At 33.0% G+C, this 17,569-nt stretch overlaps 2 protein-coding genes and 1 pseudogene across 3 annotated transcripts; all 3 read right to left on the reverse strand.

The window, feature by feature from the left end:
* Positions 1-56: 56 nt before the first annotated feature.
* Positions 57-1,371, reverse strand: LOC100783470 (non-specific lipid transfer protein GPI-anchored 6-like; annotated as a pseudogene).
* Positions 1,372-4,609: 3,238 nt separating this feature from the next.
* On the reverse strand, positions 4,610-10,115 carry LOC102668428 (splicing factor 1). Of its 2 annotated transcripts, none has more exons than XM_006601810.4 (9): positions 9,863-10,115; positions 9,439-9,751; positions 9,012-9,122; positions 8,865-8,901; positions 8,684-8,766; positions 7,170-7,247; positions 6,968-7,021; positions 6,695-6,823; positions 4,610-6,545 (listed from the first exon to the last, which is right to left on the reverse strand). In XM_006601810.4, exons 2-9 carry the CDS (start codon positions 9,709-9,711, stop codon positions 4,965-4,967), a joined length of 2,346 nt encoding a protein of 781 aa, XP_006601873.1. In that variant the 5' UTR covers positions 9,712-9,751; positions 9,863-10,115; the 3' UTR covers positions 4,610-4,964. The 2 variants fall into 2 exon arrangements, with proteins under 2 accessions (XP_006601873.1, XP_006601872.1); XM_006601809.4 differs by having other exon boundaries at positions 8,865-8,904; positions 9,863-10,114.
* Positions 10,116-14,095: 3,980 nt separating this feature from the next.
* LOC102668641 (gibberellin-regulated protein 12) lies at positions 14,096-14,840 on the reverse strand. Its single transcript, XM_041011964.1, has 3 exons — positions 14,653-14,840; positions 14,453-14,483; positions 14,096-14,375 (listed from the first exon to the last, which is right to left on the reverse strand). The coding sequence occupies exons 1-3, from the start codon at positions 14,716-14,718 to the stop codon at positions 14,194-14,196; spliced, it is 279 nt and encodes a 92-aa protein (XP_040867898.1). The 5' UTR covers positions 14,719-14,840; the 3' UTR covers positions 14,096-14,193.
* Between the last annotated feature and the right edge of the window lie 2,729 nt (positions 14,841-17,569).

A 17,569-nucleotide genomic window follows, 5' to 3' on the forward strand; every position in this document is an offset into this window, starting at 1 on the left:
AAATGCATTATTTTGTTTTAAAAAGTTGTATAATGTGTCACAATTTCTTGCATTATATAACAGTCTGGATAGTTTGTTTATGTAAGAATCTTAAGAATGAGTTCTTTTATAACTGATTTGTCTATTATTTTAGGAATTTACAATGTTTATCTTTATTTGCCTTTGTCTTTGTTTCCAGTGGTTGATCCCTTCTCAGCACCACTGGAAACTGAAGTTGAACTGGAACTGTTTGTTTTGCTGGATTTTTGGAATCCCTCAAACACCTTAGCATCAGGAGAGTTAGGTACTAAATGCAAAAGATCTGAATGATATGATATGATATGATATCAGCAAGCCAAGCCACAGTAGTATACTGGTATTTATAGATAAAGCAAATTAATAACATTTCATTACCTACACACTGAGTTATATTATTAGCAGGTGCGTGGCAAGCAGTGGGTAGTTGAATAGCGAGAGTGGCGTTGATCTTGATGCCAAGATTGGGGTCGTCGCGATCTTTGATGAGGATGCAGATGCATTTCTTGCTCTTCTCAAGGACCATTTTGAGACCACTGCAGCAATCTATGGTTGGGGTTTTGGCTTCACCACCAACGTAAGGAACACAGCTAGCTAAGCCCAATTAGTTTGTCTGCACATTCTTCTCTGTCCATGTTTAAATCTGACTTTGCAAAACCAACCAGCAATACCACAACTAGTAACATTAACATTAACATGGGATCCCTCAACCTTCTGCTGCTGCTCTTAGAAATCATTGTGTTGTGAATGAGAACTATCAATAATGTTGTTTATGCTTTGCTATGCTTGTGACTTGGGACTTCACTCCGCATTTTCAACATAACATAGTGGGGTGTGTGGGCCCTTCCCTAGCTATCCATCACATGTGAACCAACTTTGATCTCTACGCGGCCCTGTCCCATGATTCTATTGTACTTGTTATGTTTATTATCATCTGTATAACTTAAAAAAAAATAAATTGAACTGTTCAGTATAAAAATTTATATAATTTTCATTTCTGAACGAGAAACGGCTATCGGACACACTCAAATGAGTTTAAGTGTGTTTTTGTTTCCTTGTTTAAGGTGTGTTTGGGAAGAATTGGTGTGGCTTAACACTTTCCAGCATGAAATTGAGGAGTAAGACTTCGTTTTTTATGTTGAAAAGCGATTTACGCTATTTTAACTGATAACTATACACACACTTAATATATTGGCATTGGACGGATTTTAAACATAAAAACAAACACACTATAAATTGCAAGGTGCAAGATGATTTTCTTAAACATTTTAATAAACATATTTTAGCAAACCTAAAACTAAATTATTACAAAATTTAATCATTTACTTTCGTAAAAACCATCTAATGTTTATAATTCTTTTTATTATTATTTTGAAGTGGAGTCACCTTCACATTCCATCTCTTGAAGATACACAACAACAACAACAACAACGCCTTATCCCACTAGGTGGGGTCGGCTACATGGATCAACTTCCGCCATAATGTTCTATCAAGTACCATACTTCTATCCAAATCATTAAGTGCGAGATCCTTTTTTATAACCTCTCTTATAGTCTTTTTGGGTCTTCCTCTACCTCGAATTGTTTGTCTTCTCTCCATCTGGTCTACTCTCCTCACTACAGAGTCTACCGGTCTTCTCTCTACATGCCCAAACCACCTAAGTCTATTTTCCACCATCTTCTCTACAATAGGCGTTACTCCAACCCTCTCTCTAATAGCTTCGTTTCTAATTTTATCCTGTCGAGTCTTACCACACATCCACCGCAACATCCTCATCTCCGCTACACCTACTTTATTCTCATGTTGGCTCTTGACCGCCCAACATTCTGTTCCGTACAAAATCGCCGGTCTTACCGCAGTCCGATAAAACTTTCCCTTTAGCTTGATCGGTACCTTTGCATCACATAACACCCCCGATGCTTTTCTCCATTTCATCCATCCTGCTTGAATGCGATGATTCACATCCCCTTCAATTTCCCCATCATCCTGTATTACAGACCCAAGATATTTAAACCATGTGACTTGAGGGATAATATGGTCTCCTATTTTCACCTCTGAGTTAGAAACCCTCCTTCTTTTGTTGAACTTACATTCCATATACTCCGATTTGCTTCTGCTTAGGCGAAAGCCATGTGTTTCTAGAGCTCGTCTCCAAGTTTCCAACCTCTCATTCAACTCCTCCCTCGACTCTCCAAGGAGGACTATGTCATCTGCAAAAAGCATGCATCTCGGCACTATCTCTTGGATTTGTTCCGTGAGGACATCCAGAATTAAGGTAAAAAGGTAGGGGCTAAGGGTTGACCCTTGATGCAAACCAATTGTGATGGGAAAATCGTCTGACTCTCCACCCTGTGTCCTAACACTAGTCGATACCCTATCATACATATCTTGGATAGCTCGAATATATGCAACCCTAACCCCTTTCTTCTCTAGAGCTTTCCACAAAATCTCTCTAGGCACTCTATCATACGCTTTCTCCAAGTCAATAAAAATCAAGTGCAAGTCTTGTTGGGCCATGCGATATTGCTCCATCACCCGCCGTAATAAATAAATCGCTTCCATGGTCGACCTTCCCGGCATGAAACCAAATTGATTCTCAGTAACTTGAGTCTCCTTTCTTAATCTCCGTTCGATCACTCTTTCCCATAATTTCATGGTATGACTCATGAGTTTGATTCCCCTATAATTTGTACAATTTTGTATATCCCCCTTGTTCTTATAGATTGGCACTAACGTGCTTCTCCTCCATTCCTCCGGCATGCGTTTTGACCTCATAATTTCGTTAAAGAGTTCGGTGAGCCACTCAAGACCTCTATCTCCAAGAGTTTTTCACACTTCAATAGGTATGTTGTCTGGCCCCACCGCCTTACCGTTACTCATTCTTTTCAACGCTTCCTTTACTTCCTGTTTCTGAATCCGACGATAGTACTTATAGTTCCGGTCCTCTCCTCTTGTGTCTAGACTGCTAGAGTCATATCCATATCCATCATTAAATAAGTTGTGGAAATACGCCTTCCACCTTTCCTTGATATCTTTTTCATGCACTAAGACTTTGCCTTCTTCATCCTTAACACACTTTACTTGATCCAAATCTCTAGTCTTCCTCTCTCTACCCTTAGCAAGCCTATATATAGATCTTTCTTCGTCCCTGGTTCCTAGAGCTTGGTATAGTCCGTCAAAAGCTTGGGCTCTTGCCTCACTCACCGCCTTTTTGGTTTCATTTCTAGCTATCTTATACTTATCCCAAGTTTCAGAATTTCTACACCTAGACCACTCCTTGAAACACTCCTTTTTTACTCTAACTTTGCTCTGAACATTTTCATTCCACCACCACGATTCTTTACCCCTAGGTCCAAAACCTCTAGATTCACCCAACGTCTCTTTAGCCACTTTAATAATCTCTTGAGACATCTTGTTCCACATATCATTTGCACTTCCTTGTGATTGTCCACACCATCCCTCCCATATCTTTTGTTGGAAGATTCCTTGTTTCTCACCCTTCAAGTGCCACCATTTGATCCTTGGTGCTACCATAGGACTTCTTCTCTTTGCCCTATCTCTAATTCTTACATCCATAACCAAAACTCTATGTTGGGTAGTCAAGCTCTCTCCCGGGATAACTTTACAGTTCAAGCAATACTTCCTATCAGACTTCCTGATAAGGAAGAAATCTATCTGAGAACATGTCCCTCCACTTTTGTAAGTGATAAGATGTTCCTCTCTTGAAGATACAATACCACTTTTTTTTTGGCGTCCATCAGTTCTCATGTCTAATACTTTTTTCAGCATCTTGAGTTCGTCCTCCATTGCATTTATTTTTTTGGTCATTTTAGTTTCTTCATATCTTATAAGCTCCATGATAGCAACATTGTAACTTTGGTAAATAACATATGGTGGTCTAATTCCTTTGACAAATTCTTCGTCACGTCTTCATTTTTTCTCCTGAACATCGCGTCTTCCAACTGGCCACTAGCCAGTATGTGTTTGTTGCTAAATATGGGAATCGTTATGCTTTTTTAATATATAACAATTGGATAACAAGAAATTCATAATTTTAATGTTATTTATTTGAACATACGTAACATGAACCCGTGACAAATCGATGCATATATTCTTTAGGGTAACCCGTGATTATTTTGGATTTATCCGTGATTACCTATATTATTTGATTATAGTTATTGGACCCACAAAAACTTTCTCTAACGGTGAATAGGAAACCACTTCTGAATTTGGAAGTAGGGACTCGAGAGTTCAGAGCCACAAATTCATTTTCTTCTTTGACTTTGCATTTGCAATTAGTAAACGAAAAACTTGAACGAATACATCATTTTCGGCTCAATTCAATTCATATTATCCACTACGTTTGCGATTCTTTTCCCCTTGAGCTTATCTCATTTCTTTTCTCTTTTGGTTGAAATATATCTCCTTTCTTTCAAGTACTTCTAACTCTTGATACTAAAAGAAAAAGAGTTGAAAAAATTAAGACCTACTCTTAAAAGTCGTATATGTCCTACCATTCCTGATTGATTGACAAGATAAAAATCTTAAAACTGACAATACTTGAAAATTCAACTATTAGTAGTAGAAGTTACAATTGTCAACAAACAGTATCAATCATTGAAACCAAGCTTAAATGCAACTTGGTCGAAGTGAAAAATCCAAATGAAATGATGTGGTTACATGGAGGAGAGATGACCAAATTCCTGCAAAGATTGGTTCAACTCAATTCCTAATCAAGCATCAGTAATGGGCATTCTGAAAAGGAAGGCCCAAAAAACACTTAATACAATAGTCCTCAACTCAAACTTAGCGGTAAGAAATCATATATTATTTTGTAACATGGCCATTGTTAATCTATACAAATAGTATCGCGCCTGTTTGCCTAAAACTGTAGTCATGACTCCAGTTTTTCACTATCAGTTACGTATCTGTAGCCACATCCAATTCCCTCATTTTCCAGGATTACCTTTGTGTTGTGGAGGTGCAGAAGTGGGTGAAAAGGGATCATAAATTTGGTCTGTAGCATATGCAATCTTACCAGAAGCCATGGGGGGATTGCTGACAAACTTTTGATTCAGAGGCATTGAGATATCTGCCCATGCCATCTGAGTAGCATAGCTTTTTCGAATAGGCATGCCTCTTTGGGAACCAGCACTGGTCAAATTTGGAATTTGTGGGGCAGAAATGAAGTTCTTCATACCCATTTGTGCGGCTGATGATCTAGGTGCAGGTTGACCAGCATATGGAAACACACCATGTCTGGGTGGTGGAATTGAGTTCGAGATGGAACCTGATCTTCCCCCAAAGGCAACGGCTTGATCCACTTGACCAGGGAATTGTGTCCTTGGAAAGATTTGACGAGGCTGATCAGGCACAGCAAAACCAAATGGTGGAGGTCGTGGACCAGAAGGTGGTTCTTGTGTAGCACCTGATTGACTGTTTGGTCCAGAATAGACTTGACCATAGTCTGCATTGGGCAGATGTGATTGAAAAGTAAAATTTCCAGATTTTGATGTCCCCAAGACTGGTGGTTTTACATGGGTGTGATAAGGAGCAACTCCAAAAGCAAGATTAGGTATTCCTGCTTGCTGAGGCAATGGAAGTGAAGGGGATATTCCAGGTGAAGGAAATGAAACAGGTCCCAATAAATGGTTTGCAGATATTGGTACAGGCATTGGTCTCAAAGAAGATGGTTGTCCAGGGGATATTCCTACTTGATGTGGAGGAAAGGTGGCAGATCGTGGCATCATTGACATATTTGACTGTGGTGGCTTAAATGCAACATCTGGCTGTTGATGTAGAGAAACAGGTCTTGCAGGTGGAACCACTGGTGAAGCCATTGGCACCATATTGCTGGGACCAACAGACATTTTAACAGTGACAGGGGCTTCGTTCTGGCCAGAAGAGACCCCTAGATGGGTCAATGACTGGTTAGGTATTGATGACGATATACCAGACATAGGTAGATGCATTGAAGACACAGATGTCTGATGTTGTCCTATTGGCGTTGGTTGGCTTAAAGTAACAGGAAATGAAAGTGAAGCATTTGTTGGAGTTAACAAATTCTGTACAGGGTTTCTTGGGGGCCCAATGTGACCCAAAGGACTTGTCTGAGTCATATGTGAATACTGTAAAACCTGTCTTGGTGGTGGTGCTTGCACAGAAACATGTTGATTTGGAATAATCGGCTGAAATCCAGCAGGTCCAGGTTGAGCACCAAAAGGCGAAGTCATGTTTGAAGTGTGTGATGGAAAATGGGGAGTTCTAGCAAGACCTAATGGATTTGGGAGGGCTACACTGCCAGACGAAGCAAACACAGGGGAATGAGATGGAACCACTGAAAACCATGGACTAGAGTATTGGAAGTTATCACCATGCATTTGTGTAACAGCTACTGGTTGCAACACAGCCTGGTTTTCCAGAGATAGAGAATCTGCATGAGAAGGGGGGCATTCGTGGCTTTGACTCAGAACATTAGTGCTGTACCTAGAAACTGATATAGAGGGAGTAGAACCAGCAGCTAAATTCCCCTGAATAAAAGACACCAATAATTACAAGAACAATCAAAATAGAAAATACAGAAGGAATGGCATCATTACAAAAATAATAATAATAAAAAGTATTATAACATAACCGTAAATCATAAAAAAGTTCTATCATGTGAAATGACAAGACTCACAATTACAGAGGTAACTAGCAGTTCAATGATTGACATTGCAGCATCCACTTTTTCAAAACTATCAGCTGATAGGTTAACATGCATCTCTTTGTAATTGCACTGGATATCAGTTCCAGGTTTAATTTCACCCTGAAAATGTAACAGTTAAATAAATGGAAAACAGAAAGCAAATGCAAACAATTACATTTCTTTCCTCCCAAAATCAAGTTATAATATTTCAAAGTCATCGTGCAGAATAAAAGCCACATTATATTATCAAGTGAAGGAACTTACTTTCTCTCCTGTGTCTGCTTTGATTCCATGAATTTTTATCTTTGCACCAGTTTCCTGATATATGCATATATCAGAGATCAATTAAAAAAATAAACAAATTTAATATTGTGATCTCAATCAGCAGATACAGCTTACTGACTGCAGCTTACTGACTGCAGATAACCAATGAAGGATAGAATAGATATCAACACAATGATCTTACCTTTTCAAGTTGTTTTTGATTATCACCTTCAAGCCCATATATTAGACCAACAAAATTGTACCCAGGATATTCTTGGACCTGGAAAGATGGTATTACATATAAGAGTTTTCATTGTATTATAGAACTTCAGGTTTAGTTGAAGATATTTCATTTTTGAAAAAAGCAAAATATCATTCTTAAAATTAAGTTACAACAAAGAAATGCCAAACTTTAGCATTAACATATCAGAAGCAAAAGAGGTTGAGTCATTTTGCATTCTTACTCTGTAGAGCAATCGGTATAAAAGTAATATATTTTAATTGTAATCTAGGTTGGGCTGTTAGTGTGCCTCAATTCAATGATACATCTTATACTACAAGTTAGTTTTCAACTTTCCCTCAAGAATACAAGGAGTGAGCTTCAACAACAACATCAACCATCAGGAAAGCAGCCAAGGAAAATGGATGAGAAGATCATTTCTGGAAAATAAAAAGTCTGGAAATGACTTATCTGTTTCTGGTCAGTTAATTAACACTTGCCACATGCTCAAGTCAAACACCATGGACCTTAAAGTCAGACTCATAAAGAAATAATATAAGGCCTCAACCTAAAAATTGCCACCACCTTACAAGTTACAACATAAAAGAAATATTATAAGACCCACAAAACCTTAACTACACCCATAATAATTAATATTATAATTATTAACAGAATTAAAATATTATATTTTGACAAGGCATCAAATCATTAAATATATCAATACTTGTCAATAGAGGGTAAGTATCCACGCAATGGTAAGGTTACTACCTTGTGACCCACAAGTCATGGGTTCAAATCCTAGGAATAGCCCCTTGGTTTGTGGGGGTAGGACTGCAAAACATCTGTGATCCCCAGACCCTATTTGGTGGGAGACTCATGCACATGCTGGATGCATGCAAGTGGCAAAATACCATATATCTATAACCCAACCAATCAATCGAAAATTAAATCCGATGCAATCAATTCATTTCAGTAAACAAAAGTAAATGGATTGTATGGACTGGGTTATTGTGATTAATGGATGGATAATGATCTATCCATTTGTTTCTCAATTCATTGGATTATTAAATTACTGAAAATGGATCAAGTGGTTTTTCTTCCTATTGCTATTGAAAGTCCATTTTTCCTTTTTCCTGCAGCTTCTCCATCACTATGTGATCCATTGGCAATACTAACACAATTATGGAAAATGAAATTTAAAACATAACATGCTTTTAAACAGATTGGTTGGATATTCAACCATAAAAAAAATGATTAATGAATGGATGGATTGGATGGTTGGGTCATGAATTTTAATAGATTTTTTTTATCCATCCATTATAATTGGACTAAAAAATTATCCAAACCATCCAATTGACACTCGTATGGATGCACTAAAAAATGGTGTTGAACTCTAAATCCAGGAAATTTATCTTTTATTTGTCATAAATATAAGTTACTATGGAATTTAAATAGCATAGAATTACATCTAGCAGAATTTTAGAATCAATACTTACAGGCAAAGGAATGCTGGCTTCTTTTAACAATGGTTTAAAACCACGTGGAGGCTTGTAACTGGGATCTAATTTTAGTATTTCACCTGGATATGATTAAGATCAAGATTACAATGGAATACACAGCCTGTACGAAGTAAAGGGGAAGAATAAAAAGGAAAAATATACTTCAAGGAAAACAAACCTATTGCTTCCCGCTTTTCAAGTTCGAGCATTTCTGACTTCTTAAATCCATAAATCAACATCAGAAGTTTATTTAAGAATAAATTCATAGCATTTGGAAAATAACAAGTCATAAGAATTAAAAGGAACAGTGTCAATTGTTGTTAACCTTGCTGGTAATTCGAGGGCCAGATTTGCTTTGATCTGGATTCAAGTTCTGAGTGTCCCCAACTTCCAGTTTTTCTGATTCCAACTGCTTTGTAATTTGGTCCACTCGAATCTACAAAATGTGTACAATAACAGTATCAGTTATTGACATCACAGAAGCAAGAACCTATGCAAAATATCAGCAGAAGCACACACTACAGCACCCAACTAGCAAAAAATACTTCTTTACTATTGGCAATCTCATGATCTTCGTGTAAGTAAAATGTCTATTGTGTATCTCACAATATGCAATACTGAGGGTTTTAACCTGGCAAGGAAGCATTAGTGGGGAGGGGTACCGTGAGCAAGGAAATGATGATGGGAAAAAAAAAACCTAAAAGCAGTATAAATGTTAATGGAGTATTGTTTGAAAGGATTCCAGAAAACACCTGCAAAGCTAAAACTTTTCCCCTCCTGACAGCTGCATCTTGTGTGAGATCAGGTCCCCATTTTGATTTCCTCTCAATTTGTTTTGAACTTTCTTCATTGGTGGCACCAACAGTGACCCCATGCTTTTTAGCCCCTCGGAAAATAGGGACCAGTGACCCTGACAATTTGTTTTTAGGGATGACAAATCCAGATTTGGCAGAAAATATAGAGAGCTTTTGGCCAGACATTTTGTGAGGTTCAGGAGCACAAGTTGAATCAATCTCAGCACTCATTCTCTTATTGAACAACCCGGAAACTGTAATTGGTGTTCGTCTAATTCAACAACAAAAAGGCGTACGAGAATGAATATAGATTGCAGCATAAATTGAAACAAATAGAGATAGTATTATATTACATAAAACGAATTGAAAAACGAAAACGAACCTGTTTGTACGTAGTAGCTACAGATGAATCTGAAGTCAGAAATGAATTGCCTTTGGCACTCGCATTATAATTCACAACTCATTCCTTGTCGAAGCGCTTTGAAAGGAAAATCGAAGCAACTGCAAAACAATCTCCTTGCTAACATAACCTTATTTCTACTCGTTACACTGTTATGTTTTGTTACAAGTGAAACACGGAGGAATGAAATAAGAATGATAGAATTAGAGAACCAAAAAACAAAACAAAAGTTGCGTTGTGTTACTGTTTTTTTAGATGGATAAAAAAAAAAAATCAATCTATCTATTTATATGAGTGGAAAAGAAAATTTTAAAAAATTATAATAAATTTTAAAAAATTATAATAAATTTTAAAAACTAATTTAAAATGCATTTTTTTCTATCATTTTTCTTAATACAAAATTCGTTATTTTCTTAAAAATGATAATAAACAATATTTAACTTTAAAAGTTTCAAAGAAATTATAGTACAAATCAGCTCTAAATCACAACAAATGCTGAAATACTTTTAACTAGAACCTATATTAAAATATTTTTAATTTATCAATTTATTCTTCGCTCATTCGATAAAGATTTTGTTAAAATATATTGTTAAATTTAAAATATTAAATAGTAATTACCAATAGAAATTGTGGGATAAATATATTTATTACATTTATTGAATTTAAGAATTATATTTAATAAATTCAATGAATATAATTAATTACTAACATTACATTTGTTAAATTCAAAAAATATGTTAGATTAGTAAATATCATATTTCACAATTTATTAAAATTAATCATAAATGCTCGAATTTATCAGGAAAAAGGAATGCATATTGTTACGGTCAACATTTACTAATGCTTTTAATCCTTAAAAATCTCTCAATTTTCACTAGTCTTCGCGAAATTCAAACTTTGATTTTGTATCCTTAATTATTTTCTTGGTAAAGTTTAAAATTTTAAAAAACCTTAAACTTCTTTTTCATACATTTTCACATTCATCTCACTTGCATGATCACACAATATTGTTAAATTACTATTAGAGTTTAGGAGCAAAGATTAAAGTATAACCATGAATCCTACTTTGATGACAAAAGATAGTCCAAATTCAAATTGATTTGAACCTTCAAGACATGTTCTCTGAAATTCAAAAGGATGGTTTTCGGTGTTGTTATGGCAGCATATACTTTCTGTATTTTCGGCTTGTTAGGGTCACGTCTTGTGGCCTTGATTTGTGTGAATAAAATTGTGTTTGCCTCTTCAAAAAAATATTGTACTAAGGTATGCCACAATTACATTCTTATTTCTCATTTGCTAATCACGTTAACTGCCTCTAGTAGCAATTAAACATGGCATTGCAACACTAAATTAATAAAGGTATGCATAAAAAAGAAAAACAAAGGCAATAAAGTATATCAAAGATAAATAAATGCAACAGCAATAAAACATTAAGACTAAACCTTGAAAACTGAAAAACTCTCACCACACATAAATGACGCTATAGGCCAAATTAGGCCTTGTTATTAGAACAACTTAATCACTTGTCAAGGCACTATATATGTCAATTGCCACCATTCTATTACAGGGGGGAAAAAAGTTAAGAAAATGTGAGTCCAAGGCAATGGCCTTAACCACCTAGCCTTATACACGATCCAGTTAGCACGACCTATACTTAATTTATAATCATCTCAACATTTATTTCAAGTCAAATTAATAAATAGACTAAAAATATACAACTCAAAAATTTGGAACTCCAAATGGTACAATTACTGTACCATGAATATCTAAACGCCATCAAATTTTTTTAAAATAGCTTTTTATTTATGAACATTTAATGCTTTACGTCATGAGTACAATTCATTTTTTTTCAAGTTTAATCGTTATTTTTTTACAATTTTTTTCTATCGTTAACATCCAATTTCATATGCATCATATTTGAAAATAAATTACACATAAGTTTTTTAAAACAAATTGTAGTTACCTGTAACTGTAAATCAAAATATACAATTGCATGCCCCATTTTGATGACAAATGGGTGATCCAAATTCAAACTAGGTATTAGAAACTCTTAAACATGTTCTCTAACTTTCTTGAACAATTTAAGAAAATTCCAACACTTAAGATATAATTAAATAAATTCTGCAAACTATACTTGTGTAAATTTTGTCTTGAAAGTGTCCAGTATCCATATTAATACTGATTATATGATGTTTAAGGTTTTAGCATAAGTATTAAAGAATATAATTAATTTGTTAAATTTTAAATAAATATTAAGTAATTTTTTAATATATCATTTATTTCTCTAATTAATTAATGACACATTTACTTTTCTATATATTATTTTCACTAAGTATTGATTGGGATAATCTTAAAAGATATATTTAATTTAACACTAATTTTATAAAGCGACATATATTTTGAAACAAATTTTTCTCTAAAACATCATATAATCTGGAATAGAGGAAATATTTTATAACCATCTCTAACATTTTTTTCAAGTCAAATTAAAATTACATAGTTTAAAAATTTGGAACTCCAAATGGCACAATTGTTATACCATTAAGATTCAAATGTCATCAAATTGTTTATTTAATAGCTTCCCATTGATGAACTTTTAATGCCTTACGTCATGAGTTTAGTTCATTTAGTGCAAATTTAATGTATGTTACTTCGACTTTATTTTAATCACTAACATCCGAAATTCATGTGCATCATATTCGAAAACAAATCACACACACACAAAAAAAAAAAAAAAAAGATTTGAAAACAAATTGCGATTGCCTGTATTTTTAAATCAAAATATAGTACTTTGATGACAAATGGATGATCCAAATTCCAATTAGGTATTAGAGCCTCTAAAGCACATTCTCTAACATCCTTAAACAATTAAGGAAATTTCAACACTTGAGATATAATTCAACAAATTCTATAAAATTTACGAACACAAGAGATACGATCATGGAAATTTTGTATGGGAAGCCACCACAAAGCATTCGCTCCAACACTTTGTAGCCATCTAAACATCTCATTCAAGTGAAAATAGTAATAAATAGTCTAAAATTACAGTACCTAAAAAATTGAAACTCAAAATGACACAATTACCATGCGAAGTATATTTAAATGTCATTAAGTTGTTTATTTAATACTAGTAGCTTTTCATTGATGAGCATTTAATGCTTTATGCTACGAGTTCAATTCAATTTGTACAACTTTAATGGATTACTCTTGACAATTTTTTTTTTATCATCACTAGTATCTAAATTTCTTATCTAAGACTTTATAATTTGAAAATGTAATGTGAATAGCAAGAAACATGTAAATTGTGTGATTAACCCAGTAATTAAAGTTTTATAAGAGAATTAGAATAATATTTTTTTAAAATTTATTATTCGATTGAAAATTTTTCACATAAATTATATATATGTAAAATTTTATATTAATCTAAAATTAATTGTCACTTTATTCATATTGATTAAAATTAATGTAATATAAATATTTTAAAATATATTAAAATATGAATAATTTGTTTATTAGTATTTTTCAATTTTTACAAAATTTAACAGACAATTTTGATAATATGTAGATATAATTCAACGATTGAATTAATAAAAATCATATTGTATATCAAGTTAAAAATATAATAATTATCAAAATTATATTGATATAATTTGATTTCTCCTCTCAATGCATCAAAATTTAAATATCAAGTTATGGTTGTTTATATTTCCAAATGGTATGTAGATGAAAAAAATTATGGACAATAATATTTGTTTATTTATTTGGAGAAAAATAATAATTTAAAAATTAAGAAATTAAGAAAATTTAACTCAATTGATTAAGCGTAATGCATGAATTATTGTAAAACTCTTAATATTATATTCAATTCTCATGAATAAAAATAAAAAAATCAGTGTTGTGTTATTCACACAACAATTTATAAAACGTTGTGTTTCTCATGGATAAAAATAAACCAATCAGGGTTGTTTTTTTTAGATTTAAATTTATTTTTTTTCCTTTTTCTTAAAACAAAGGGTTAATGATCATTCATTCTAAAAATTTCACTTTGACTTCTCCCTTTGCCAATGGCTTTAGAAAAATTTACCAATTAATAATCATTTTATCGTTTATTACTTATTTCTTGATATTAAACTGTTATTATTTAATTTATATTTCGTCTTTTTGTGAATAAATTAAAAGTGTAGGATTGATGGTAAAGAAGATAAAGGATGAAAATAAGATAAGTGCAAACATTTATTTATGAAGGCATATACAATAAAGTACATGCCACAAGTATACAAATTTTATTGATGAAACGCAATAATGAAGTTGAATTAGGGGCACTTGGGTGTTCCTTTATTGGTTTTCCAATTGTTATAACATGGACATTCTTCCTTGTGACCATAGGTTCCCGATGGAACACACAAACATTTTGCACAGCACAAGTTACAGAAGTACAAACACGCCTTCCTAGCCCGAGCCTTTGAACAACGATAATCGCATGCCCCCGGACATTCTAAATTAATAATGTAACTAATGTTTCAATTCTCGACATCAAATTTACAACAACAAAAATATGAATAGAATCAGTACCTTGGGGCGTAAGTGATCCTTCTCCACCACCCTGAAGATGTAAAAGGAACAAAAGAATAAATAATCAGAAGTCTATTTATGTTGATGTAAATAAGAAGAAAAAAAACTATCTGATCACTAATCACTGCCTAGCAGGCTGGATCGAGTTTTCAATATATATTTATGGCTGCTGAGTATATAGGGAAAGAAACATCACTCACATAAGCAACTTGAGTCACAAAAGCCATGACAAATATGAGAAGAAGTGCACACACAAATTTAGTCATGACACTTTGATTGGCCTTACTCTTGGAACAAAGTCTAACTTAGTTAATTAGAAACGCTGTGAAGGTCAAGGAGTTATGTTTTTTGGCCGGAACCAACTTATATTTTTTTCTCTGCACCTACAATCTGCTGGGTCATGTTGCTTATTAAAAAAATATTATTAATTTAAATTTATTTATAAGTTTCTAAAATTTTATCAAATTTTTAATTAAATCTTTATTATTCTGAAACATATCGCTAAGTTATTATAATTTAAAAAAAACAAATAACAACTAAGGTCTTCAAAATAAACTTACACCTTTAAATTTCTATTACATGTTATTAACATAACATTTTCTATGTGATAATATTTTAACATTTTTCCTCATCAGTTTTTATATTATTTTTTTCATATTTATTCCTCAAAAGCATATGTCTAATTCACTAAAATCCTAGCTACCCCCCCCCCCCCCCCCCCCCCCCCCCTTGCTGAAGAATTCCTATATCCGTTTGCAGCAACATATTGTAACTATGCAAGCATCGAAGGTTCATTTATCAATTCCAAATTGAGGGGTTTTTTTTCACTGTGTTATTGTAAAATATCTACCTATAGTTTTATTAATTAACAACTAATCTTTAACAAAGAATTTGATTAACCATATTTATGATTTTTTTCTTTTAATCATTTTTTTATTCGCAACACTCAAGTTTAATATGAAATTACTTAAAAGATTCAAGTTCTCACAACTAACAACATATTTTGTAACTACATGTGTGTTTGAATGAATATTAACAAAATTAATTTTAAAATGATATAATTTATGTTTAAATATTTTTAATATAAAAAATATTTAGTAATAAAATTTAGTATAGATTTTTTTATTGAACATAAAAATTACATAAAATTTCTTCAACTCATAATATATTTTAGGTCTATATATAATAAATTTCTCGACATAAAATTAATCATATAAAAAATTACTCAAACTCATATTAATAGATATTTCAACGTAACTATAAAGAATCTAACAGCATTCAAACACTTTTTGAATTGTAAATATAAATATTGCATACAATTAATGATGAAATTGCGGTTTCTAGCTTTTTTTTAGAAAAAAACAATATTGAAATGAGCGTGTTGGGTTTGAAATTATTTTAGAGGTTTTTCCAACCGAAAGTAAAATGAAAAAGTTAAACAAATGATACTTACGGTAATACATTTTAACTTCTTTTTTTTCAGAAAAAAATCTTATAATATCATCCTCTTATCTTAAAATTCAATGTAGTTACAACTAGTGACGAGTGATACGAGACAACACCGCTAATTATAATCAACAATTGATAACGGATTCACCACGATACGATTAAGGTAGTATTTGATTTAGAAGCATGAAGTAAGAGTGAACGTGTTCATCATTTCAGTTGAAAAGGACTGAAAGTACATGAGTAGGATGTTTATTATGTACGAAAGGCAGCTGAAAGTTTTTTTTTTTTAAAAAAAAAAAAAGGGATTCACATGCTTTTAGTTTTATCTCAAAAAGAGAAGAAAGAGAATATTGAAAGACAGACATATTCACAAACAAGACTGTAAATACTTTGGTTGATTGGCAAATAGTTGGCACGACTATGTCTTTAGCTGATGGCCTCTGCTACATTGAAGCTCATGCTTCTACCAGCGCAACCGCATATCTTCTTAATTAATCTCTATTCAGATCGCCCGCATATCTCTCATCTTCATCTTTACATGGATTCCCCCCACGCACGTACTGTACTTTTTTTGGGGCTCCTTGGCTGATCAAATTATTTAAATGATTGTTAGAATCAAATCTAAATTTATTTATTTTAATTAATTAGTTGAATTTAAGTACAAGATTATATGAATTATTTGAGCATATTTCCCAGCATTAAATATTGAAATAGTGGGAAGGGAATGAGTTCACGTGCATGTGCAGGCAGAGAGAGCGAGGCTTCAGGTGTCTCTTTACATGGCTGTCTCTTGTCTTTTCTGCCATCTCTATTCACCACCCACCTTGTGCTTCTCACCTTTGCTTAGACCATTCCATCCAACGATTCATTTTCATCTTCATCCTGCATTGTTTTCCACAAATCTAGGGATCAGTGGATGCTTCTCAATGCAAGCTCGTACAACAAAAATTATTACGGGCAATAATTTCTCCTGCACGCCTTGTCCAAAAGATAAAGGTTCTCCCTCCATCCTACGTACTCCCATGTTTAGTACAGCAAATAGGACAAAAATAAGATAAATATTTAGTAGAAGAGTAGAAACAAAAAATAGAAAAGAGATGAAAATAAATAAATCAGTAAAAATAAACAAGAATATTATAGAGAATTTCACTAATTTTAAATTATTTCTCCTGTGACTTGCACTTTCTGAACACTACCAACTCATTTTTATCTTCAAATTATGTTCATATTCTATAACAAACAAACCATACGTTTATTTGGGTGGTGCATGGGAATTATATTAAAAAACTCGATTTACTGTAAAAATACCATATTATGTTGAAGTATTGAAGTGATTCGAGAAAAAGAAATAAGACAAAGGGCGAGAAACTAATATAGTATTTTCTTTGGTTCAGTTTCAACAAGTCACTCTCTAACACTTTTTCGAATAAAGGAAAGAGAATCGAAAGGAAAGAAAAAAAAATTAAAATTTGAATTAGAAACAAAGTGGAAAGAAAAAAATTATTTTTTATTTCTATAAGTTTTTTATTTCTCTTAATTCAAATAAAAGAAAATATACCATTTCTGTGTTATATTTCTCTTTATTTTTTCCTTCTTATCAAACATACTAGAATTCTGGTCAAAAGTTAAATAAGAGTTAGATTCTTAAGTTACTTTTTCTAAATCCCA

This window comes from Glycine max, chromosome 18 (genome assembly GCF_000004515.6).
Source record: "Glycine max cultivar Williams 82 chromosome 18, Glycine_max_v4.0, whole genome shotgun sequence".
NCBI classification, from domain to species: Eukaryota; Viridiplantae; Streptophyta; class Magnoliopsida; order Fabales; family Fabaceae; genus Glycine; species Glycine max.